This window comes from Gouania willdenowi, chromosome 1, assembly GCF_900634775.1.
Source record: "Gouania willdenowi chromosome 1, fGouWil2.1, whole genome shotgun sequence".
NCBI lineage: Eukaryota > Metazoa > Chordata > Actinopteri > Blenniiformes > Gobiesocidae > Gouania > Gouania willdenowi.
This window is the reverse complement of record NC_041044.1, coordinates 2,156,031-2,182,666: the sequence shown is the minus strand read 5'-3', so window position 1 is coordinate 2,182,666 and position 26,636 is coordinate 2,156,031. Positions and strand designations below refer to the sequence as shown.

Here is a 26,636-nt window from a genome sequence, read left to right as displayed (position 1 = left end):
TTGTGTGTTTTTGGTATCATTTTATATGTTTTTTTTTAACTGTCATTTAGTGTGTTTTTGTGCATTTTTGTTGTTTGTGTGTTTATGTTGGGGTTTCTGTTTTTGTCTTTGACTGAAAAGCTGAATATTTATGACTGAAAGAGTGAATGTTTGAAGCTGTAACTATATTTATGAGCTCTTTACAGGGATCAGTACAGTACGTCTATAGGTACATGTGTGACAAATATCACTTCCACGTGCAGGAGTTCATGTCTGACCAGGTTCACCTTCTGCTCGTAGTAAAGGACGTTTATGAGAGAGAGAAGATAATGTCTCTCAATAAAACCTGTCAGCAAACGCCCAATAAAGTGGATTTACAATGGTAAGTGGTAAATACTTATATCCTACATTATTTAAAGAACATTAAATATAAAAATATCATTTCTTTCAGATGATCTTTGAGTGAAAACCACAGCGGATTTACTTCTTTTAACCCTTTTTAAAGCAGTATCTCTGATAATGAAAGCTGATATTACACTAACTGTAAAGCTGCAGTTTGCTCCACAGAGCAGAAATATGTGCAGTAAAACCTGAGAGCAGTGAGAAATGTAATGTTTCCTTTACAGTCAGCACCTTTAACCACAGCGTCTTTTGTGGTTTTGGAGTAAATTTCTGCATTTTTGGTTTCATTTTTATCATCATTTGTGAATTCTTCTGCTATTTTTGTGTATATTTGTGCAGGCCCGTTGCTATGCCGCAAGCATTGTGCCCACTCACTTGTGACACAAGGATAATATCTAATTTTTGTTAATGTACGTTTGCATTTATTATTATTGTCATTAAAAACACTAGTACAGTGACGTACCTGGTCACATGACCACATCTCTCTGAGGAAACATGGTGCGTGTGGAGAAAAGAGGAGACCCTGATATTTATTAGCATTAGACTTAACTATAGTACAGTGCCCGTCTGAAGTATGTATTCATATAGTGGGAGGAGTTTAAGTAGAGTTGTCAATTATGACCAAATGAGTATGTGTTTGAAGGTTGGATGTACATAGAGGTGTACATACTGTACTCTGTAGTGTTATAAAGGGGTTTATTTGTGGGTATAAAGTAAAATAGTGTGTGTGATAAATGTGTTTGTTTTTTTTACTCATTTTTATATTGTTTTGGTTTAGTGTATTTTTCTGTAATGTATGTTTTTGGAGGCATTACAATGTATTATTGTTTCTTTTTTGTGTAGTTTTTGTGCATTTCTGTTGACATTTTTGTTTTGTTTTTTTATAAATATTTAGTTTTGAGTATTTTGAGTCATTTTCATATTTTTGTTGCTGTGTTGATGTATTTTTCTGTAATGTATGTTTTTTGGTGTCATTTTGTTTATTTTTGTGCATTTCTGTTGTCGTTTTGTGTACTTTTTGTATAAATATTGTTTAGTTTGCTTCACTGATTTTGTATATTTTTATTATAAATACCTTATGTGTGGTGAGGGCGTGTGTGTGTGTGTGTGTGTGTGTGTGTGTGCGCGTGTGTGTGCATGTGTGTGTGTGGGTGTGTGTATGTGTGTGTGTGTATGTGTGTGTGTGTGTGTGCGCGTGCGTGCGTGTGTGTGTGAATCATGAAATATTAACTTAAATAACTTTTATCAGTACAAAAACATTTTTAATATTGACCTTCTTTTTTAAACCCAAACAAACTGCGACACAGTGACGTCATGAACACGGAACAGGAAGTAGCGCGCTCAATACAGTGAGAGAATCGTAATCCTATTATTAAAATGAACGTTTGTTACAACAAATTACTCCAAAATAACAGATACACACACTTGTGATATTTGGAAGCAGTTGACAAAGTTTCAGGTCGAACACACACTGCGTAGGGGAGATATTCGCTCCACACACACACACACACACACGCACGCACACAGAACACTGGCTTTTAACCAGTGAGCGGTACCGACCCAAACAAGAGGAAACAGACAGTGTTCAAGGACCTCAGTGACTGTGCAGTGGGGCAGCCACAAGGTGAAATAGAAGAAGAGCTAGAGTTTAAGAGGTTGTATTACAGTGTGATTAATGCGGTGCACGATGAGATGGATCCACGTTTTGGAGAACGCAGCACCGCTCATTGGACCACATGCTGTTCTGAACCCAGAGGTTGAGGATTATGTCCTGGATCCATTAAAGCAAACCTCTCTACTCAGTTGGCTGGAAACGACGTGTTCACTTCACCCTACTGCCTCGTTCTAGCCTTTTACAGCATCGACACACACACGTGAAAGTTTTCAACACTTAAAAATATGTTCTGGGAGCATCGGTGAAGTATGCTGCTGACGCAAAGCTCAGCTGATTGAGTTTACTCTTAAAAAGGAGCTCGTTCTGGTTTACCTCTGAGTGGAAGGACATGTTTGATGAGGAGGTTCAATGCATAGAAATGTGTGTGTGTGTGTGTGTGTCTGTGTGTGTGTGTATTTAAGGCATTTAAGTTTGCAGTGCTAAGCTGCTTAGAAAAAGCAAATGGATGAGTGTGTGTGTGTGTGTGTGTGGGTATGGGGGGTGAATCCATTCTAAATTCATGCACACCAGTCCATCGTACATGTACCTGCCTAACTTGCACTAAACTTACCTAATTTAAGAAGTTAGATGTAGTGGCAGGTGTGACGTGAGTGAAGCTATAGTGATCAGGTGACCTTCACTATGTAGCACCGTCTACGTGGCGTGTACACGCGTGCACGTCAGTTATTGTGTGTGAGTGTTGTATTCTGTCCAATCACAGCAATGATCTGACTCAGAGCGTAACACTACAGTCACTACCACTCTAAGGACGAGTGTAGTGACACAGACTGTAACCAGACTAAATGGTGGTCCGTTATACACTCACACACACACACACACACACACACACACACACACACTTACATACCTGCACGTTGTGTATTGTGCCTGTCTACCCATTCTAAGTCTATGGGAAATGTAGATCAGACGTGCAGACGTGCAGTCACAGGTTACACGTTCATTTACACGTTCATTAGACTGGCCGGGCCCAGATGTGTGAATTTACCCACCACCCTGTTATGGTGCCTCTCCATTCCCCAATGGAGAGGCACTTCCCTATCCCCTGAGTGAATGTATGTGTTTAGTGAATGTATGAAGTGCTATTAAAAAAGGGTGGTAGGAGGGGAGCGGTGCTCCCCATCCAGCCTATGTGTATATATGTGTGTGTGGTGCAATAGCTCCGGAGGGTGGAAGTGGTGGTCCCACCCTCCGGGGGGGTGGTGTGCTGAGGTGTAATTAAAATTGGAGGGATTAGTAGGGCAGCCAGAGGTGGGAGTGCCGTATATTTGTAGTCGTTTTTGTGTTTTTGGAGTGAATTGTTATATTTTTGTTGTTGTCACTTTATGTTTTTGGAGTCATGTTTTTCATCATTTTGTGAGTTTCACTGTGTTTTTCGTGCTATTTGAAATTGTCTTTTGTGTTTTTGGAGTATATTTCAGCATTTTTGACGTCATTCTGTGCTTTTTTAAGTCATTTTTATCATGATTTGTGAATTTTTCTGCTATTTTGTGTATATTTGTAGTAGTTTTTTATGCTTTTTGAGTCTTGTTGTCATCATTTATATATTTGTCTGTAATTTTGTGTATATTTGTTGTAGTTTTCTGTGTAAATAGATTTCTGTATTTCTTGTTGTCCTTTTTGTGTGATTATCTTGTTATTTTATTGTTACTGCAAATGTATTGAGTAATTTTGTGTATTTATGCTGTTGTTTTGTGTGTTTCTCTGTCATTTTGGAGTTATTTTGTCACATCTGATTGGACTGAGGGGGCGCTAGTTGCCCATGTCTCCATTAAATATTAAAATCAGGTTTTGGACCACAGTGTAAATAAGGACTGACTCACTGAGTGTCACATGTGTTAGAATAAAAGACGTCTCACCAATAAACGCTCCTTCCTTGTCCTTCCGGCTCTTGGTGAGAGAACAGTAGGGACGCCGCTCTTTCACTTCCATAATGTTTCTGCTTATGCTTCTGGCAAACATACAGTCATACTGCTGTACAGCTGTGGACACAAAGACACGGAGAACATAGAAGAACAGTGTGAATGCAGAGGGCTGAGCGGGAAAAGTCACTGAGAAAGAAAGCAACAGTTAGTAAAAAAAACTACAGGAAAAGAAAAGGACAAAAGAGAGATTGTGCTAAAGTTGTGCATTTTCTAAACACATATGAATCATAAATGATGCTATAGTCACAGTGTTGTTCACACACACTGTACATTTAGACGTTTAATAAAAATAACTGGTTCACACACACACGCGCACGCACCCACACACACACGCACACACACAAAAAGAACACAATTCATGGATGTATAAGTCAACTTACTTATTATTATTATTATTATTATTATTATTATTATTATATATTTTTTAATAATTTTAATATTATTAGAAATAGTTATTTTAATAATTATAATACTTACTTATTTTAATTACATTTATTATATTTTGTTATTTTCAAAACAGTTGTATTATGATTATTATTATATACATTTTATATACATAATAGTTTATTATTATTAATATTATTATTAGTATTTTTATTACATTTATTATTGTTTAAAAAAACCTGTTGTATACTGTAATATGGTAGAAGTTTTTTCATGAAATTTATTATTTTTTTATTATTACATATTTGGTCAATAGTCAATATTTTGTATTATTTATTTATGTAATAATATACATAAATGTATACATTCTTAAATATTAGTATTTTTTACTATGTATTTATTTAATTATATATTTTTAAATAGTTGTATTTTTATTATTTGTTTAATGATCTATATATGATTTTGGAGCTAATCGGGGGTAAATAGTTGTAAAATCCCAGCAGTGATGTGACATCTGTGTGAAACAGCTGATCACTAACGTACAGAAGACGTTTAAATGTCACGTTAACGTACAAACAGGACGTTTGGGAGTTTGATTTAAGCTGAGAATCTGACGTAAAGACTGGCAGCACCTGAACATTAATCCTCACATCTGTCACCGTGTGTGTGTGTGTGTGTTGCTCTCTGCTGATGGAACATGTTGTTGTAAATATATTTATTATAACAGGCTATAAGCCATTCAAGACATAATTCTCTTTTTTTTTTTTTTTTTACACATACAGTAAAAACAAACACAAAATGACATGAACTTTAGCTTTCACTGGAAATACTTGTGTCCTTGTTGCAAAATAATAAACTAAACAGTAAGAATAAATGCCCACCCCTCCTGTACCCCAGCCACGCCCTCCCATAGACTGTACATATCAGCTACAGTATGTCTTAAGGTGCTTTCACACCCAACGCTACCTCAAGTTGTCGCCCCTAAAGCGACGTGACGTGTGTAGTTGTAATCGTCGCTCAAAGTTGAAAAATGTGAACTTTTTAAGAGACTTAAAGCAACAAATCCCTCGTCCTTCACTGTGTGTAGAGCAGAGGCTGTAGCCCCTCCCTGTTCCCTCCCTTCAGAGCACACGGCTGCAGCGGACGCTGTACACATTTCTGAATTCATCAGGGCAAAATTAAAGTGGTTAACGTCTGGAAAACCACAGTAACAACTGATCATAACACATTCTGAGTGAACTCATCCTTTAATATCTACGTAAGTTGATCATTTAAACTGTAAAAGTGGAACAAGAAGGAAAAGAAGTGATGAACCCTCTCTCTCTTTCTCTTTACCCTGTCACTGGCTCAACACACACACACACACACACACACACACACACACACACACACATTATGTGTAAGCGACACATCAGGGGTGATGGAGGCTACTGCAGCGCTGTGGTCACGTTTGGTGTGAACCCACCTTAAGAAAGGATATCAAGGGTTGCCAGATTTTTTCAATTTCGATCATTTTGCCATTTATGTCTTGCCTTATTTTCTCTAAATGAAGTGTGGCCATGAGTTCTGTGACCCACATTTTTAAAGAAGGGGTGTCTTTTCCTTTCCATAGATGAAGAATAAGTTAGTTTTCGGTAATTAGTGCAGATGATATGAGGCTACGTGCTGCAAGAGTTTGTCTTTTCAAATATTCTAAAAACTATGAGGAGTGAGTTTAAAGTTATTTTCACCTTCAGTACATTAGATAAATATTCAATAATGTTATTCCATAAACCTTGAAGATTAGGACAAAGTGTGTAACTGTGCAGCAACGCACCTCGTTCTAACCGTACACTTCTCACACATGGTTGAACTATCAGGATACATTTGATTGATTTTCTCTCTTGAGTAATGTAATCTAGGTATAATTTTGTATTGTATTAGGCAAAGACGTGCATTTATGGAGGTGGTCTTTATTTTGTGTAAAGCTTGTTGTCAGACAATCATCATGTAAAGGGGTACCATGGAGTGATCCTCTGTTGTGGTTCGAGGCGTTCACTCAAACATTGATCCAGGAGATCAGGTTTAGTCCCTCTGGTATTTGTGGCAAATAGGAACGGACATAAATGTGTATCTGAAGAAATGACTGTTTGGTAAAGCAGTTGTTGAAATGTCATAAAGGTGTCATTTAAATATAAATCTTATAATCCAGATTATCTCCACGAATTAAAAGCACCATCGACACAAAAACGGGTGGAAAGAAGATGAGATAAAATGTGTAAATACAGTGATAATGGTTTAAGTTTGAAATGATTAATGCTTTGTTTTACAGTTCTTATCATACTATGAATTATAGGATTATTGTGATACAGGAAACGGCTAAAGTTGTGAGTGAAAGCAGCACCGCACTATGGGATCTATTCTCCCATCTGGACTGAAGTTACGCACTTCTCTCCTACGCGTATTCTACGATCTTAAAAAGCGCGTATGTGTGAATGAAGGCGGGCTGAAGGAAAGGAGGTGGTGATGTCATTTTTTGGGCTGTCTAGAAATGACGAAACCTGGAGTTTTCCCAACGCTTGTAAATGTCTTTGAAATCCGTGAAAATGATAAAGTTCACTTTTAATTTGAAAAGTCTGCATTGATAAACAATGTTGCAGTGTGACTGAGTTACAGTTAAAATCTCTTTCCTTGATCATCATCATCATCATCATCATCATCATCATCATCATCATCATCATCATCATCATCACTGTAAAGCGTGACAGAGTTAGATGATGTAGATATGATGTAATAACGTGTCCACAGAGCGTCCTGCTTTAATACAGAGGGATGTTTACAGTGAAACAGAATTATTAACTTCTATAATACACAGTTTTAAATATAAATAGTTTAAAGTCACCTGAGCTGAGCCTCATTAAAATATGTGTGGGAACAGTTTGTGTTCCATCATCATCTGCATATGACAGCATGTTTCACTCAGTAGTGGATCAAACTGTGACTTTACGTTGGACATAGTATGAAAATAGTTACTGTGACCAACGTGGACAGAAGTCAGTGTCTGTCAGAGTTTTAATTCATCGTGCAGCAGCAGCTGAGTGATCACAGCTGCTGCTGCACGACAAATGTAACTAAGTCCATATTTCTAGTGCAATATAATGTTTCACCTTATGGGGGCGCTGCACTTATTCCAGGTTAGAAGAACGTAAGAGGAAAAGGACTTACGCACACCGGAGAATGCGCGTAAAGCCAGATTTGAATGGAAACACCCACATTTCAGGGCTGCTCCACACAGAGTGTGTAACTGGGATGAAGAACAAGAAACTGCAGGATTTACATCACACCACTGGGAGAAGAGAACGGAAAACCAATCCTCATCAAAACGATGGAAGACTTGGGAAAATACGAAGGATCCACCTAAACAAACAACATTACTGATTGTAATCATGGATAATGGACCAGATCTATATAAACAACTGGAAACAAAAACTCAGACGTGGATTATTTTACGGAGATGAATTCAATGTGGGAAACCAAGAGGAAAAAAGGTCTGTCATTTATTCATTTCAATTTCTAGGTGGTGGGGGTGATTAAGGATTACATTAAATTTAAATTCAAAGTGTTTATTGTCATATGTGCATTTAGAAACACGTTTTCCTGTACAATGAAATTACTACCTTGCTTATGAACTAAGATATAATAATGTGTTTATACAAGTTAAATCTAACAGTGGAAAATACAACACTGCCAATAGAACTAACAACAGCTGGATTAACCTTGAATGTAGAGACAAACAAGCTGCAAACTTGTGTGTCCAAAAGAGACATTCCCGGAGTGGTGACATTATGGATGAAAAGGGAAAAACCTTCCAACACCTTCGAAAGAGGAACTGTTCTTGAACTGGAGGAATGCTAACAACGTCTGGCAGGGAACAAGGCCAACACAAACAACGATATAGAGAGGAGGAGGAATAAAAAACAAGACAACACTGACTACAGATGAGAATATACAAGAAAGGACTGTTCAGAACAACTCAAGAATGTTTGACCAGAGAGACATGTAAACCCATGTAAATTTGTGATGGTAAAAACAGGGGACGGGACCCAGATAAGCAAACTGGCTTCTCTCGTCTCCTTTTTCAGCATGTACAAAAAAAAAAAAAAAAATAAAAAAAAGTGAATGTAACCATGTCGGAAATAACTGAATAATAAAAAATAAATAAGGTGTGCAGTGGCTGAGAATAGCACACAGCCAGAAACAGCGCCGCTGCGTGGCTTTTTGGACTTACACACATGGGAGAATAGAGGCCTTAAGGATTTTAAAAAACATGCAAACGACACAAAAAAAAAAAAAAAAAACAACAAAATATAAAACAGGGAAAACAAAGAAAAACGCAAATCTGCTCCTAAAACACACAAAAACCCACAGAAATTGGTCAAAAAGTTGTAATATAGAGTGGACAAAAACAGACAGAAAAAGTAGTAAAAAGTGTTCAAAGTGTCAATATTGGAACAATTAGTTTAAACTGGCAAATAATGGGTGATAAATGGTGATTATGGTTAAAAATACATTAAAAAGAGCAAAAATATGGTGAGAAAAAGTGATAAAAATAGGTTAAAATATGGTGAGTTTGGTGAAGTTGAAGGCATCTGGTGACCCCCTACCAAGTCAAAAACCTTGGTGTTCTGATTGACTCAGATCTTACATTCAGCAGTCAGATCAAATCTATCACAAAAACATCTTCTACCACCTAAAGAACATCTCCAGAGTGAAAGGTTTAATGGCTCAGAAAGATCAGGAGAAACTGGTCCATGCTTTTATCTCCAGCAGACTGGACTATTGTAATGGTCTTCTGACAGGAATCCCCCAAAAGAGCATCAAACAGCTACAGCTGGTTCAGAACGCTGCAGCTCGGGTCTTAACCAGAACAAAGAGGTCAGAACACATTACTCCAGTTTTAAAGTCTTTACACTGGCTCCCAGTCAGCCTCAGAGGAGACTGTGAAGTTCTGCTGCTGGTTATAAATCTGTGAATGGGTTTGGTCCAGAATACATCAGTGACATGTTAGTCAGGTATGAACCCAGCAGGTCTCTGAGATCTATGGACACAGATCAGATAGTGGAGCCCAGAGCTCACAGTAAACATGGTGATGCTGCTTTTAGTTGTTATGCTGCAAAGAAGTGGAACAAACTGCCAGCGGAGCTGAAGTCAGCATCACATGTGAACATTTTTAAATCAAAGTTAAAGGAACTTTTTTTCTCTACTGCATATGATTGAGAGAGAGATTTTTTGTCATGTTGTTGATGTAATGATGATTTTACTGATGATTTTAATTGATTTTACTAATCATTTTAATTGTTCTTATTGATTTAAATGTTCTTATTGATTTTAAACAATTGAATGTTTTATCATGTAAAGCACATTGAGTTGCCTTGAGTATGAAATGCGCTATATAAATAAATTTGCCTTGCCTTGCCTTGCCTAGTGTCTCACGACCCAAAGGTTGAGAACCACTGAACTAGAATCAGTTCCAGCATGTTGACATCACAGGATTAAACAGTGATCTGATGAACAACAAAAAGATCATTTACTGTTAATAATTCTAACATATCCATATGTTTATATCTATATCTAAATCATGAGGACGTACCTTCTTTTCTTCCTCGTTCTGTGATTTCTACGTTAAGTGAAGTGCGAGGCTTGAAGGGCTCCACAGAATACATGAGTGACACTTCATTTATATTTGATCTTTTATTCATGTCTCATCTCTTACTCTCCCATTTATTCTCACTCATCATCATAAATAAGGACGTTAAACCACCATTAGCTCACAATGTTTTTGCAGTAAATTTGTTCCGTGTCTTAAGTTCATGTAGATGACAGAGAGACAGGAAGTAGAAGTGCAACATAAGGTGATTTATTTAATGTTCCTCAGGTTTATATCATCTAACAGTGACTGTTACAATCCACAGCTCAAATGTTTCTATTTCACCTTCAGGAAAACACATTAGTCTGTTAAAGTAGAGCACGTCACACACACACACACACACACACACGTGCATCAGTGGCGCGTGTGCACATACTCTCATGCCTAATGCGTGAGATCTAAGAGAAAAAAAAAAAACGAACTATCAAAATTGGGAGCCGTAATGTCAAAATAAAATGAAAATAGGTTTTGCAAGCAGTCAAAGAAGTTTCAGGTGGAACAGACACAGCGTCAGGGACACATACGCTCCACAAACGCACACACACATGCACGCACGCAGAACGTCCTTGATTTATTATAGAGATAATGATTAGTGCCACATTAGACGTAAAACAACAAAGGAATGCAGAGTGTTCTAAGGAGGTTTGGAGTGTCCATCTTCCTGTAGAGAAGTCTCATAAATCACAAAAACATCTTCTACCACCTAAAGAACATCTCCAGAGTGAAAGGTTTAATGACTCACAAGGATCAGGAGAAACTGGTCCATGCTTTTATCTCCAGCAGACTGGACTATTGTAATGGTCTTCATCAAACATCTACAGCTGGTTCAGAACTAAGAGGTCAGAGGTCATTAGTAAAGTTTGGCTCAAGTACTGTATACCCAGCTGCAGCCACGGAACTGTACAAGCAATGCCCCTATAACCCACCCCCTACTACAAACCACGCCCACACAAGCAATTTTTCATGTTAAAAAAACGCCCACGTGTGCGACGGTGAAACAATTGTTCAACTCAAATTTAGCCAGGAAGTGAAGGCAGTAGCGGTTAGGGTTATGCTAACCCAGCTAACCCACCACAGGTCAGATAGTGGAGCCCAGAGTTCACAGCAAACCTTTTAGTTGTTATGCTGCAAAGAAATGTAACAAACTGCATCACATTTTTAAGTCCTTTTTCTCTGCTGTGTATGACTGAGATCATATCATTGTTGATTTAATGTTTTTTACAGCAAATGTTAATGTTCTTACTGATTTTTAAACTGTGAAATGTTTTCAGTTGCACTATTTAATACATTTCTTGTTTAACGTTTTTACTGCTGATTTTAAAAGTTTTACTGCTGATCTAAACATTTTTTACTGCAAATGTTAATGTTCTTTATTCATGTTTAAACTGTTACATATTTTCTGTTGCACTTTTTAATCATCATTACCATGCGTATGAAAAGCTCTATACAAGCTCCATAATAACCTTCAATGGAAACGCATTCAGAACGTGTCAAAATATTAGAAATGTCACTTTTATTTTGTGGAAAAACTGTAATAAAAACAGTGATGGACGAGTTTTTCCAACAGAACACTGTTTACTGGACGTTCTTATAGTTTCTAGCCTTTGTTTGAACGATTGTTATCAAAGGAAACTCAGTCATTACTTCGTGGACCTGTGCAGTGAACACATTTCTTCTACATCTGCCACTGCAAACATCCCAGTCACTTGAGTTCATCTGAGATAAAGGCAGCGCTGTGTTTTAATACATCTGCCGTCTCGTCTCCAGTGACGATCATTAAACTCCTGCAGTGAAACGATATCCCATCTCGTGAACATCTGTTACAGATGTAGATCTTCCTCTAAAAGTCATGGAGACTCTGTTTGTTCATGTCCTGCTGAGCTGGGACGTCTCACAGTTTCATAGAGAGTCAACTTACGTTAAATCATCATCTTCACCTCCTTTCTGCTCTCAGCCAATCACAGGGCAGAACAATGATCAGGTGAGATAAAAAAATATACACCAAAAATTATTTAAATGAATGAACAAACTAATTCAATGGATCCCATACTGTATAAAAAATAGAAAAATAAATTACAGTGCTTAAGAAAAACACAAGAATAATCAGTAAAACTAAACCAACAAATAGGTTTTTGAAGAAAGAAAACTTGAAATAAATGGAATTCAAATTGAGCGTGTTTTTTAATACCAAGTTCTTAGGAGTAACAATTAACTCTGAATTAGTCCCAAATATATGACGTACTGTGTAGAACTCTAGGGCTATTGATAATTATATTGTTTCACTGAAGAAAAAAGGCCATACGACTGATAAACAAAGCAGGTTATTATGACCATACACATCCATTATTTGTTAAATACAAAAATACTTCTCACTGCAGACCAGCAAATACAGCCTCAGGGATCAATTTATGTTTATGGCAAGAAGATTAAAAGTAAAACAAACATAACGTTGATAAAGACATAAAAATGAGTGACACACTATTTATTTTCAAAAAGAAAAAGTCACAATATATTTTAGAAAGTTATGTAAAGCAGTAGGAATGTGTTTGTAAGGGTTTAAATATAGGGCATTGATTGCAAAGTTGCTCATGATAAAATAAACAGTAACTTTTTGCAACTTTTAGCAACAAACCACGTTTAAAAAATGTATGCAATTTTTTTTAATGTTACTTTTGACTAGACTTACAGATTTTTTTTCTCTCGTGAAAATATAATGTCAATGTTAAATCTATATATTACATCTAAGTCTAAATGTTAAATTGTAAACAGTGAATATTAAATCTAAATCTCAATGTTAAATGTTAAATCTGAATCTAAACATGCATTTAAATATGCATGTTAAATCTAAACACTAAATCTAAATGTAAATCCTACATATTAAATCTAAAGGTTAAATGTTAAATCTAAATCTGAATGTTATATATGAAATCTAAACATAAATAATTAATGTTAAATCTAAATCTAAATATTAAATGTAAATCTTAAATGTTAAATATGATGTTAAGTCTAAATGTTAAATCTTAAATCATGGTGGAAACTAAATATCTAGCGAATATGCAAAACAAAAGCTATGTATTCCTCTTTCCTTTCCATGAGCTACAACTGATCAGTAAATAGTGACTATAATTTCATTTTTGTTGTCTTGTAAAAATATCTGAAGTTACGCACTGATCGAAAACAACAAAAACACGTACAACAAGTGAATAAACGTCAATAAACAATACACGTTATTAGAGAAATAAAGCGATATAAATAGTTTGTAGTTTATGTTCCTGTAATGGAATTCGATAAATGGTGAACTGGACCTAGAGAGAGGAGCAGGCGAGGAAGAGGAAGAGGAAGAAGATGAGGAAGATGAGGAGAAGGATGAGTAAAATGAGTTCAAGCCGTGATCAGATTTGCTGTTGTTTTGGCTCAGAAATAAATGAGGAGAAGTCGATCAGACCACATCAATAATTAAAGCTTTAATTAAAAACACTATGCTTCAGTGAACAATGAAGAAAAGCTAATTGGGATTAAAAACCCAGTGTAGGTTTCCTCTTCACTTTTTATAAAAAGTTAGAAAGAGGAAAAAGCAGGAGCTTTAGTTTTGGGATTCACACGCTTAAAGTTTTAGTTTATCACGAGTTCTTCTTCTACATCCAGAGCTTAAGTTGGGCCGGATCTTACCGGAGCAGGATGCGGTACCCTCCCACATTTTTACCGGCATTTATTTGATTGGATCCAGCACCTCATTAAAAAAAATAATCCCACCCGTTTTTCACTTTTAGGTGTTTAATTAATTTTGAAGTATTATATTTGGACAGCTGTGTCTTTTTTTTAGTTGAAATCACTGTAAATTTCATTTTAACACAAAATTGAATGTAGACACAGCACGAATGAGGAAGAGAGAAAAGTCAAGCCACGCCCCCACGCAACGTCAGTGATTTTGCAAAAACAGTTTCTCTGTCAGCTCTGTCTGAAGACGGTAGAAATGGCTAAAAAACAGCTTTTTTAAGGCAATGAGTGAAGCTGAGCCTGAGGTAACGGTTGTTTCTGCGGAAATCACGGAGAAGATTAGCAGCAGCAGTTAGCTTAGCGACTAGCAGCAGTTAGCTTAGCGATGATGCTAATACAGGACAACCTGCCTCCAGACCTGAAGATTTACACATTAAATGTCTACATCTGTGCAAACACGTAGAAAATTAACAGTATTAACCTGTTGGATTATTTGCTACTTTAACTTCAACAGTCTGTGATTTACTCTCTAACTTAAGCCATCAGAGCGTGTCAGCACACTGTTTAAGGGAGAGCAAAGTTCCCTTAGGAGAGCTCTTCTTCTCTGCTTCATTGTCTATTACCAAACCTCAGAGTTGGAACTGTAGGATCCATTTAATAAGTAACATGACAGGAAAAAACTCCTAAAAAACGCTGTAAAGTTGACTTTACATTTCAAAAAATGCGCCTTAAAAAAAAATCTAATTCATGTTGACTTAGATGAATTATATTAGATGAATTTATAAATTGATCTAACCTAATTCAGTTGTAAATGCAGTAATTAAAGATTCACTAACACGTGTCAAACTTAAGGCCCAGGGGCCAAATCCGGCCCATTAGAGCATCTAATTTGGGCCACAGAAGACAGTAAACATGAATTATTGTGTAAATTACCAAATAACTTAGTTGTAGATATCTCAAATTCACAAATTCAATGAAACTCCACAATATTTGTAGAGGCTTTTCCCATGCTTAAATCACATGAACACATGAATTATTTTTTTAAAATCACATATCAGGGAAAGAAAACTACATTTAGCAAAAAAAAAATCTTGCAATTTCTCACAAATAATTCCACAAAATTCCACAAAAAATGGTTATGAACTCAACTTTTTTTTAAAGTGAAGATCCTATTTAAAACTAGAGCACAATAATGTTAAATACGCTCTTTTTTTAACCCCACTTGAGGTCAAACTGGTCTGTATTTGGTCCCTGAACTAAATGAGTTTGACACCCTTAAACTAACAGTGTTTTAATAAATTAATATCTGTTCCAGCTCTGTGATTGGTCGTCTATTGCAAGCTCCGCCCCCTCATGTGAACGAGCACAGATCCAGACAGAAGAGTAAATTATCTGATAAATGATCAATGCTTATCCTGACTAAGGATATCTGAAGATGTTTAATATGCGCTGTGGTATCCGTCCTCCCTAATAACAAAACAGAATGACAATAATAACAATCTACAACGGCCTATTCGGGCCACATTAAGATAAAAAAGAAAAACTGGGCTCTATGAGATTAAAGTCAAATTATCTTAATAAACTCGTAATTTTACAATATTAAAGTCATAATATTTTGATTATGGAAATATTACGACTTTTGTCTCAAAATATTACAACTTTAATATAATAAAATTACCACTATTCTCAAAGTATTACAACTTCAAACCGTGAAATACTACGACTTTAATCTGATAAAATAACAACATTACTCTCAAAATATTACATTTGATCGTGAAATATTACGACTTTATTCTACTAAAATTATTACTTTATTCTGATTAAATGACAACTTTATTATCAAATATTAGGACTTCAATCTTGTAGTGTTCAGATTTCTTTTTATTTTAATGTGGCCCGAATACGACGCCATGGAATGACTTTGTCCTCATTAATTATAAAGAAGAATCAGGATGAAATCAGGATGAAATCAGGATGAAATCAGGATGAATCAGTTCGTCTTCACTGTGTAACATCAGCTGCACTGAGTAGGAAAAGCAAACAACCAGTGGAGAAACTAGTGAAGAGGTTGAAGGTTCAACGTCAGGTTCAAGGGCAAAATAACACAGACAGGCTTAACACAGGATTACACACACACACACACACACACGCACGCACGCACGCACGCACGCACGCACACACACACACACACACACACACATTGTTCAGTAGAACCTGAACGTGTAGAGAAGATAAAACCACTGGAGGTAAATTGTTTTTATTTCCTGCTGAGTCATGATATGATCAGGTATGAAGTAATGTTTTCATATTTTAGTCTATTTAAATACTTTATTACAGTGGTTCTTAAACTGCTTTGGTTCTAGTTCTCTTTTCTCTAACTGTTGAATCCATGTACCCCCTTATGTCCAACTACAACATTTTACTCAGTGAAATGACATCTATAGGTGATAATGATGGAATAAATGAGTGATAACACACATTTTAAAGAATCTAACTTTGTAAATAAGTGAATGAAACAGTATTTAGTGACTCCTGAATAAATGTATTTCTATAGTTTTTATCATTTACGGTCATTTCCCTCCTGATGTGTGTGTGTGTTTTTTGTCATTTTGTGTATTTTGTTGCTCTTTTCTATTATTCAGTATATTTTTCTCTTATTTTGTGTTTTTTGTTGTCATTTGTGAGTTGCTGCTAATATTTAGTATGATTATCATTTTTAACTAAAAAATAAACATAATAAAACCCCATATTTTTAAAGTTTTCATTTGTTAATTTTCTCCCCCTGTTGTGCCATAGCGTACCCCTAGGAGTACACGTACCCTCATTTGAGAAACACTGCTTTAATACATACTGTTTTTAAGCCGAGCAACTGACTCAAAAACGCCCTCATTTTCATCACGGTTGATTCGATTCTCTGAAAGTTGAATCGCAGTACTTTTTTTAAACAGCAAAGGGACGCTATATATTTATCCTTCTCTTGTCTAAATGCTGAGGGCGGCAGGCAAGAATCTGCTACTACTTTCTTTCTGGCCGCCTTCTACTCTTAAACATGTTCATAAATGATTCCTTACCCCTTTAGCAACCGAAAAAATATCTGTAATCTGCTAGCATAGCATCATCTTCTTCACTGCACAGAATATCTGCATGCCAACCGACCACTGGGTTACCAGCGCCCTCTGCTGGTCCAAACTAATATCTGACGTAAATACAGGGCAATGACTGTTTTATTTTTTTTAAAGTCCAATTGTTTAAGGCACAAAATACATTTTCAGTTGCAAAGAAAAAGAACTATTATGCAGTTTTGCATTGTTTACTATAGAACCAGAATTTAAATTAATAAGCTTCTTCTTCATTTGTATTATTCCTTTATTTATTTCATTCAGGATTTATTTTTAGTTAAATTGCATTGTTTTGAATAGTTTATCAAGGGATTCTTTTGACAATGAAAAAAAGGAAAATAGTACAATATTTTCTAAATAAAATGAAGGAATATTTTTCAATCATCATTTGTCTACAGTTCCATTTTGTAAAATAAATCGATGAATCGAATCGTGTCGGGAGTTGAGTGAATCGTTACAATCCCTACACACCATATAATGAATGGGGGCCCATCACTCTGTATGTCCCATGGGAGTCGCCGGGGCCCCCAATTTTTTACTCATTGGAACCAAGTGATTTCACTGAATTCTTGGGAACGTGGTACGTGCTCGTCGGCGTGGAGACGTTCCAGCAGGCCCGTAGTTCATCCTAACTTGTTATTCTGAAAAATTATCCAAAAATTGAATCTTTGCACTTTTTTTTAAATCCAATTTATTTATTTATATATTGTGTTGAATGAATGGGATTTGCATTGAGGGGGACTGTGGTCTATCTATCTATCTATCTATCTATCTATCTATCTATCTATCTATCTATGCTATCTATCTATCTATCTATCTATCTGTTTAATCTATCTTCTATCTAATCTATCTAGCTATCATCTATCTATCTATCTATCTATCTATCTATCTATCTATCTATCTATCTATCTATCTATCTACCTATCTATCTATCTATCTATCTATCTACCTATCTATCTATCTAATCTCTAATCTATCTATCTGTTTATCTATCTATCTATCTATCTATCTATCTATCTATCATCTATCTATATCGATCTATCTATCTATCTATCTATCTATCTATCTATATCTATCTATCTATCTATCTATCTATCTATCTATCTATCTATCTATCTATCTATCTATCTATCTATCTATCTATCTATCTATCTATCTATATGTATTGTTTTTTAAGGGAAGTGTTAATAAATGCTACAGATGTTTATGCTGCGTACAAACTTCTGAGTTAAAGTAGAAGTTCGTCTCCTGTTTCCAACCTACGGTCTACAGACTGGAACATGAACTTTACCATAACTTGGTGGATTGTGACGTCAAACACGCGACGTTCCTCAAGTCAGGAGAACGTTGGGAACGTCACGTGTTGACGTCATTAGAGAACGTGAGGGTTCTACTTCCTGTCAGCTGCTGGCAACGGTGCCATCACACGGAGCGCTACATGAGTTAACGGTAAGAGGAGAAGGTTCAGACTTCACAAAGACTACATTGATTCCACACGTTTCCAACGTTTCCTCTGTTTTCACTCACCGTACGTCTGTCCATACTCATGTTTTACATCTTTAAACATCTGAGGAATGTTTTAAAAAAGGTAAAACTACATTTTCTCTTTCTTTGTTGGCACACAAAGGTGTGGGGGGGGGGGGGGGGGGGGGGTCAGTAAACCACACAAAGGAGGGATTGTCACAACCTCTGGTGCATGAAAGTATTCAGTCAAAGGTTTTATTACTGATCTGTGAGCAGGGCCGTAGCTCCACATTATGAGCCCTGGGTACAACCATCTCTATAAGTTATGAACATATACTAGTATTATATCATTATTATATAAACTTTCTTTTTTCTTCACAATAACCAGAGGTTCACAACCTTTTTTGGGTCGTGACCCCATGTTGAAAATCACAAATGTCCAGAGACATCTTTTTTTTTTAGAATTATTTTATATCATGTTTATTAAAGTGTGTTACAAACACAGAGTCGCCAGGATTAGTGCACAACGTGTGTTACGTCATAATTTATATATGTGAGAACATATAGGATACAGTTATTTCATATTCATTGTGTGTGATGTGTATTTGAAAAAAGAAGAATTTGAATTTGTTTTACCTACGAATGTTTTTCTTTTTTTAACCAATTACTAGACATTTTAGGCAAACCAATTTTAATTCCAGGTGACCCAACATGGGGCCCTAACCCCAGGTTTGAAAAACACTGCAATAACCTAATGACTCCATATCCATTGCTTGTCTTTTATAAATCTGTTCTACTATATTTTAGTGATATACTGAATATTGTGTTTGTGACATACTTTTGCTACATTTTAGCGGCGGCTGGTCCTTTTTTTTTTGGGCGGGGGGGTATAGCTATAAATAATAATAATAATAAAAAAATAAAATATATCGATACAACAAAATGTACAAAGGTTAATAAAAGGTTAATATAGAAGGATTACAATCATAGGGACACCCTGGCCCTTTACTTTCCAATATAAATATTCTAAAAATGTTTAAAATGCATTTTTGTAAAAACAGCCTCTGGGGACTCAGCACCCTTTACCCCCCCAGTCTGACGCCCCTGTGTGTACGATTTAATAACAATATTAATGATTTAATACACGTATCTGTCTCTGTGTGTGTGTGTTGTGATTATTTATCAGAAAACTCGTTGACATTGCCCCGTGAATGGAGCTGAAAAGACGAGTAAATCTCAACACCGTGATGGGTTCTCAGCCCATTATGGAACATCTGACTCCTGCAGGTCCCTGACTATCGTCTGAAATAAGCACCGAGCTCATAAATGGGATTATTGTGAGAAGATTACCAAGTGTAACACAACTGAAAGACTGGGACAGATGCTCCACAGAATTACCATCATCCGGTGTCAGTAACAGGAGCAGACGCACACAATGAGACACACACCACACACACACACACACACACACACATATAACACCCACACACACACACACATAACACACACACACACACACAGACATATTACACACACACACACACACACACACACACACACACACACACAGAGTTCATGGATGAAATGAGACATCAACGCCACATTCCCATTGGTGTGTGATATCGATCGTACATCACACACAAAACCTTCACACTGATTATTCAATAACGTCGTCACAAAAGGCTGATAAAGTTTGAAAATAAACACATGAAACAACAGAGTTTGTGTGTTTTTGTCGTCATTTTGCGTATTTTTAGTGATTTTAGGTGTATTTTTCTGTTATCCTTGTTTGTTTTCTTGATGTTGTTGTGTGATTTTTGGAGTCATTTTGCTTATATTCTGTTATTTTATGTGTTTTCTTGATGTTTGGTTATTTTTTCAGCTATTTTGTGTAATTTTGTTGTCATTTGGTGTATTTTTATGTGTTTTGTTGTTGTTTCCTGTGATTCCTGGAGCCATTTAAAGCAAATTTTGGAGTCATTTTGTGTATTTTTTTCTGTTATTTTGTGTTTTGTGTCACATTTAGAGCCAGTTTGTGTATTTTTTTGTATTTTGGGGTCATTTTGTGTATTTTTGTTCTTATTTGGTGTATTTTTCTCTGATTTTGTGTGTTTTGTGGTTTTTGGAGCCATTTAATTATTTTTGGTTTGTCATTTGGTGTGTTTTTATGTTATTTAGTTTGTTGTATGCAATTTTTTGAGCTATTTAGTGAATTTTAGTGTTTTTTGAAGTCATTTTGTGTGATTTTGGGAGATATTTAGTGTATTTTAGAGTCCATTTGTTGACATTAATTGGTGTATTTTTTCTGTTATTTTGTGTGTTTTTAAATGTTGTGTGTGTTTTAGAGCTATTATGTGCATTTTTATTGTAATTTTGTGTATTTCTCTTTGTTTTTTGTTGTTTTCTGTGTGTTATAGAGTCACTCTGTGTAGTTTTGTGTATTCTGGACTCATTTTGTCTGTTGTGTGACTGCCAGTTGTCTATGTCTGTTACAGTGTGACAGACAAGAGTCAGTGGGTGAACTTGGTGGTAACACAATCAGATTGTTATCTAAGCTGATAAAGCCGTACACTAATAAAACAGGACTGAAGCGCAGGCCAGACGCTGTGAATTCTACTTTAAATAAATGCAAAATGTTTATTAACGGATGCATCGAGACATACGTCACCATCAATTTACACATTCTATTCAACTGATAAAGATCAGCTGTTGATCTGATTTATGACGACTGGGGGATTCTGCTTAGAATATGTCCACACACACACACGAGAAAAAAACCTTTTCAATAAGGAGAAACTTCCACAGTGACTGCGAGGCAACAACAGAGAACGTTGTAATATAGTGTATAGAGATATATTACGTAGATCTGACACTGAAACACACATTTACCATCTGAACACACCACAACACACAACTTTAACAGCTTTGACTGTGTGTTCAATAGATTTATCAACGTCCCACACATGGTCACCAACATCAGCACAAACAATCCATAATGGCAGTGGTTCTCAATCTTTTCAGTCCCCGACCCCCAAAATAAATGTCCCAGAGAGCGGGGACCCCCACTGTAGCTGACGGTGGTTGAACACAGACATGAACATTCAAGTAATGTAATTTAAAAAGTAGGAATAATTAGTTAAACTGGCAAATAATGGGAATGACAAATCATGAATGTGGTTAAAATTGGCAAAAAAAGCATGAAATATGGTGAAATAGGTTTATAAGTGCTGAATATGTCTTTAAAAGTGGAAATAAATGTGCAGAAAAGTCATGTGATGTGATGTAGAAGTGTCAGAAATGGGAGTAATGTAAAAATATATTAAAATTAGCAAAATGTGTTGTTGCAGAAAAAAGGTAAAATAATCAAAAATGACTTAAATTGGTTGTTAGTTTTCTTGATGTTTCAACACTAGACTAGATTTTTATGTAGTATTTTATTTGGGAAAAAACAAATATTATTAGTAATGTTATTACGATGGGATCCTGTTTTACTTGTGTATTAAGAATCTCATGTTTTTTAAACCCATTTATGAAAAAAAGTATAAAACATTTAAAAGCTATAAATGGATTTCTTTGCATGAGAATAAAATTCTATTTTAAGCTGTTTTAATTCCAAGGCTGTGAGTCAGTAGTATAAATAAAACCAACAGCTCCTTCATCTAAAGAGTCCACTGATAACCAACAAAATCATAATATTAATAATAAACAACAGCCTTTTGGCACTGCCTCTAAGTAGTAGTAGTTTTATTTAAATGTTATGTTTATACTCAAATGAGCCATTACTTTGGACGTATTGCAGTTATGTGCAGATATTAGCATATGTTTAAAGACAACATTTATTTGAGTGTGAAATGAATCAACGTTTAGCATCTGTAACTAAAGTCTGTTGTTTTTACACTGGGCTGTTCTTCAGCTTAATTTCACTGTTGACTTCATGAATTATTATTTAGTTCATGTTGAGTTCTGGCCTAATCTCAACGTCCTCTGTGTTGTGTTCTACACGTAGGAAAATGTGTCTCAGTAACACTTGCCAACTCCATTTAAACTGGATGAAGGAGAATTCATTTGGTCCGGTCTCACCTTCATTCCTAGCCAAAAAAAAAGAAAATGACTCAGAGTCTGAAATGTACGGGAACAAAAGAGAAACCTCTTTATTACACACACACACACACACACACACACACACATACGACCCTTCATAATAACGTTTAGATTCTCAGGTTAAAAAGTCCAAAAATGGAACACAGAATTACCTTTTGTTGCTAAACTTTGCATCGCCTGTATTTCTATATAGAATAATGTTACACAGATTAAACTTTAAATGGTTTCTGTTCTAATACAGTATTTATAATAATTATAAACCATTTCCACCACTTTTACATACCCTAATATCACATATGTTGACCCGTTATTGTCACTTTATACCTCTTTTCACATTTCACCATATTTCATGGTTATTTTCTGCCATTTAACCACATTCAACCATTTGTCATGACCATTATTTACCAGTTTTAAAGGGCTCATGTTTACACTAAATTCACTTTTCTGTACTTTAAAACATGATAAAGGTCTATTATGGCTTCATACACATGATCAAAGTGTTTATCAATGATTCCATCAATCATTAGTCAGAGGGTGATTTACTCCTTTCTTACTACAGGGTGAACACAAACACATCGCTACAATTTGATGCCACGTTCCCACTTTGATGATGAATTTGACGCAGCACTGAGCTGGAGAAGCCACGCCTCCAGGAAGCTCTCTGCCGTGATTGACATGTAATCAGACACGCCCACGAAGGTGAGCATGTCAGCATCCTTCACACAGTGCTATGTATGTATTTTCTACAGTCTATGTATGTCCCGGTGAACGCCCCGCCCCCACGCTCTGTCCTCGTGTTTATAAGCAGCATGAGCTCAGCTACAGAGTGGGTGGGAGGAGGGTGGGCCGTCCTCTGACCCTAACGCCACGTGCAGGGAGAAGGAAGTCAGTGTCCTGTCTATAGACCACGCCCACTCATGAATATTCACAAGTAGGACGTAATCAGCCTGTTTGTGTAAGAGTTGGGTCAGAAAGTGACTTTTCAGAGGCTAAAACTCTGGAAAACAGGCGAAAATAAACCTCAACTATTATATTTTTGAGGTTCTTAGAACAAGAGATGATGGTGAAAAATATTATGATATGTGACCTTTAAACTAATTATTCCAATATTGACACTTTGAACACTTTTTCTCTGTTTTTGTCCACTCTAATTTGCAAATTTTAACCAGTTTCTGTGGTTTTTAAAATCTCATTTCACCACCTTTTCCATCTATAAGATGACTATAATAACAGTAAACTTCCTGGATAACAGTGGATATTATTCAGATATATAGAACCTTTATTTTGACGGTGACAGGATGAAATGGTTGAAAACCAAAATGAAATCCACATTTTAACGATGGTTGTTTATCACTGATATCAAAGTTATTTAATTACCAAAAAATGAAAATAATTCCTTTATTTTTCACCTGATGTTTGGACTCATTTAAATCTTAACTCTTACATGTGTCAGTGAACAACAGTGACACTTTAGCTGCGATCACTTCCACACACACACACACACACTCCCACACACACACACTTCCACACACACACACACACACACACTTCCACACACACACACTTCCACACACACACACACACACTTCCACACACACACATCCACACACACACACACACACTTCCACACACACACACACACTTCCACACACACACACACACACTTCCACACACGCACACTTCCACACACACACTTCCACACACACACACTTCCACACACACACACACGTCCACACACACACACTTCCACCACACACACTTCCACACCACACACTTCCCACACACCCACACACTTCCACACACACACACACACACACTTCCACACACACACACACTTCCACACACACACACTTCCACACACACACACACACACACACACACTTCCACACACACACACACACACTTCCACACACACACACACACTTCCACACACACACACACTTCCACACACACACACTTCCACACACACACACTTCCACACACACACACGTCCACACACACACACTTCCACACACACACACTTCCACACACACACACTTCCACACACACACACTTCCACACACACACACACACACTTCCACACACACACACTTCCCACACCACACTTATCCGAGTCCTTCAGTGGAACACAGCTTTTCCTGAAGAGCTGCTGAACTTCCTCCACTCGACTGGAGCAGAAATGTGCAAATCATTCTTTTCTATGTTCATCTCACTCGTTCCTTATTGATCACAATCACTTGTTCTTTGCACATGTTCAAATTGCAGAGTGTCTTTGTCTGTCTCCTCTTCCTCTACGTGAAGTAGAATAGACTAATCACGTCAAATGAGCCTCAATCTGCTCACTTTTCATACCAAGCATTCACACACACACACACACCACACACACACACACACACACACACACACACACACACACACACACACACACACACACACACACACACACACACACACAGAGACAGAGGAAAGAAAAAGAAAAACGAGTTCATCATCAGTGTGAGAAGAAAAAAAAAACCTGTTATAAAAATCACTGTGAGACAAACAGACGAAGCAAAGCAATGAGTCGGCGAGAAACCGCACAGATGGAGAGAGCGTGTGAACGTACCAACTTGTTGAATGGTTTCAGTGGTTCAGAAACACTGGTCTGGTTCCCACGTGTGAGACGTTCTGCTGTGAGTTCAGAACTAAAGATGGAGAGAGAACACATCATTGTATCACATGTTAATCATCCACATGTACAGGAGAAAAACATGATTTACTCACTGGTATCTGCTAATAACTAAAGGAGAAATAATACATTTTATATTAAATGTGTATTTCTAAATAAGATAAAAATGAATGCATTGCTGCAATAAAAATATTAAAATAGATTCTAGATGAATATAATTCAGTTTTAATAGTGACCAGGACTCGTCAAAGAGCTTTTAAATTAATTCTAAAATGAACAAAACGACTTATGAAATACGATATAAGGCCCACGATAGGAAACACTCACACAACGCTATGAAAAAAGGAGAAAAATTCCCAGTAAAGAGAAACAAATATGTAACAAATCATTATAAAGATGTGAAACAGTGTGTGGGAGTGTTTAGCTTCACAAATAAAGAATAAAAACAAATGTACTCATCTAACAGTTTTTATTTTTTAATATTATTTCTCATTTCTGTAACATAAGTTTCTAAATCTGTATTATGGACCAGACAAAATAAATCCAAAATGCAGGGTGATATTTTCAGCACCTCTTGTAACTTAAAAAAGGAGATAATGTACAGTTGGTCAAATAAAGCAGTGTTATTATTTATAATGTTTTATATGATACAACGCTGGATACATGTGCTTTAATATGGGAGATATGCTTTAACATGGAGGGATAGACTTGCTGTCAGTTGTAAATCACTAAGTTAGACAAAGGTAGGATAGAATAAAAGGATCCATAAGGATTAAAAGTCCAACATCATAGATTATGGCATTAAAAGTCTTTAAAAACGTAACTCCGCCTTTGCCTCTGAGCTGCTACGGGAAGCAGGAGGGTCAAATGTCATTTAAAACTTGATTTCATTTTGTGAACTGCTGTAATAAACAAGTTATGATGAACTACAGCCTCCAGAATGTCTCCACGCAGAATAGCTGAGGATTCCATCATTGGTACAGTATGTGTCAATGATTCAGAACCACCAACTGTCGTAATATTTGACTCACAAATAAATGAGAAAACAACTTTATTGGAAATTTCTTAAATCAGCAGGGTGGGCTCCTTGGGCCCCTAATCAAATTGTGCGATGTATAATCATAATCTACATTGAATAACCTTTGAAATGATATATCACACAACTATGTTGCCATAAATTTGGAAATTACCGGAAATGGGGGGTGGGGCCCTGGGCCCCATTTCATAAAAAGGTCTACGAGTGTGTCATCATATTCGTTCATACCAAACTGCATTCATATCTAACGAGAACTAACCCCCCCGGGGTAACGTACGGGGTAATGAGCCCCATTTATATTTTGGTATGTGCCAATGATTCAGTTCCACCAACTGTCGTAATATTTGACTCACAAATAAATGAGAAAACAACTTTTGTTTTTATTTTCTTTTGGGCCCCCCAGGCTCTGAGCGTGGATGCGTACACATCCATAGATTATAGCTACCAAATATCAGTCTGATCTGTTAACGAATAACTAGTGTT

At 36.3% G+C, this 26,636-nt stretch overlaps 1 protein-coding gene across 7 annotated transcripts in view; it reads right to left on the bottom strand.

Moving 5' to 3' along the window:
• Positions 1-26,636, bottom strand: part of tenm3 (teneurin transmembrane protein 3) — a 543,864-nt gene that overhangs the window by 273,474 nt on the left and 243,754 nt on the right. For all 7 annotated transcript variants that reach the window (XM_028461276.1, XM_028461268.1, XM_028461285.1 and 4 more), the window contains 2 exons: positions 25,055-25,133; positions 3,913-4,035 (listed from right to left, as the gene is read on the bottom strand). In XM_028461276.1, the coding sequence (XP_028317077.1) occupies positions 3,913-4,015 (103 nt within the window). In that variant the 5' untranslated portion in view covers positions 4,016-4,035; positions 25,055-25,133. The remainder of the gene's footprint in view (positions 1-3,912; positions 4,036-25,054; positions 25,134-26,636) is intronic.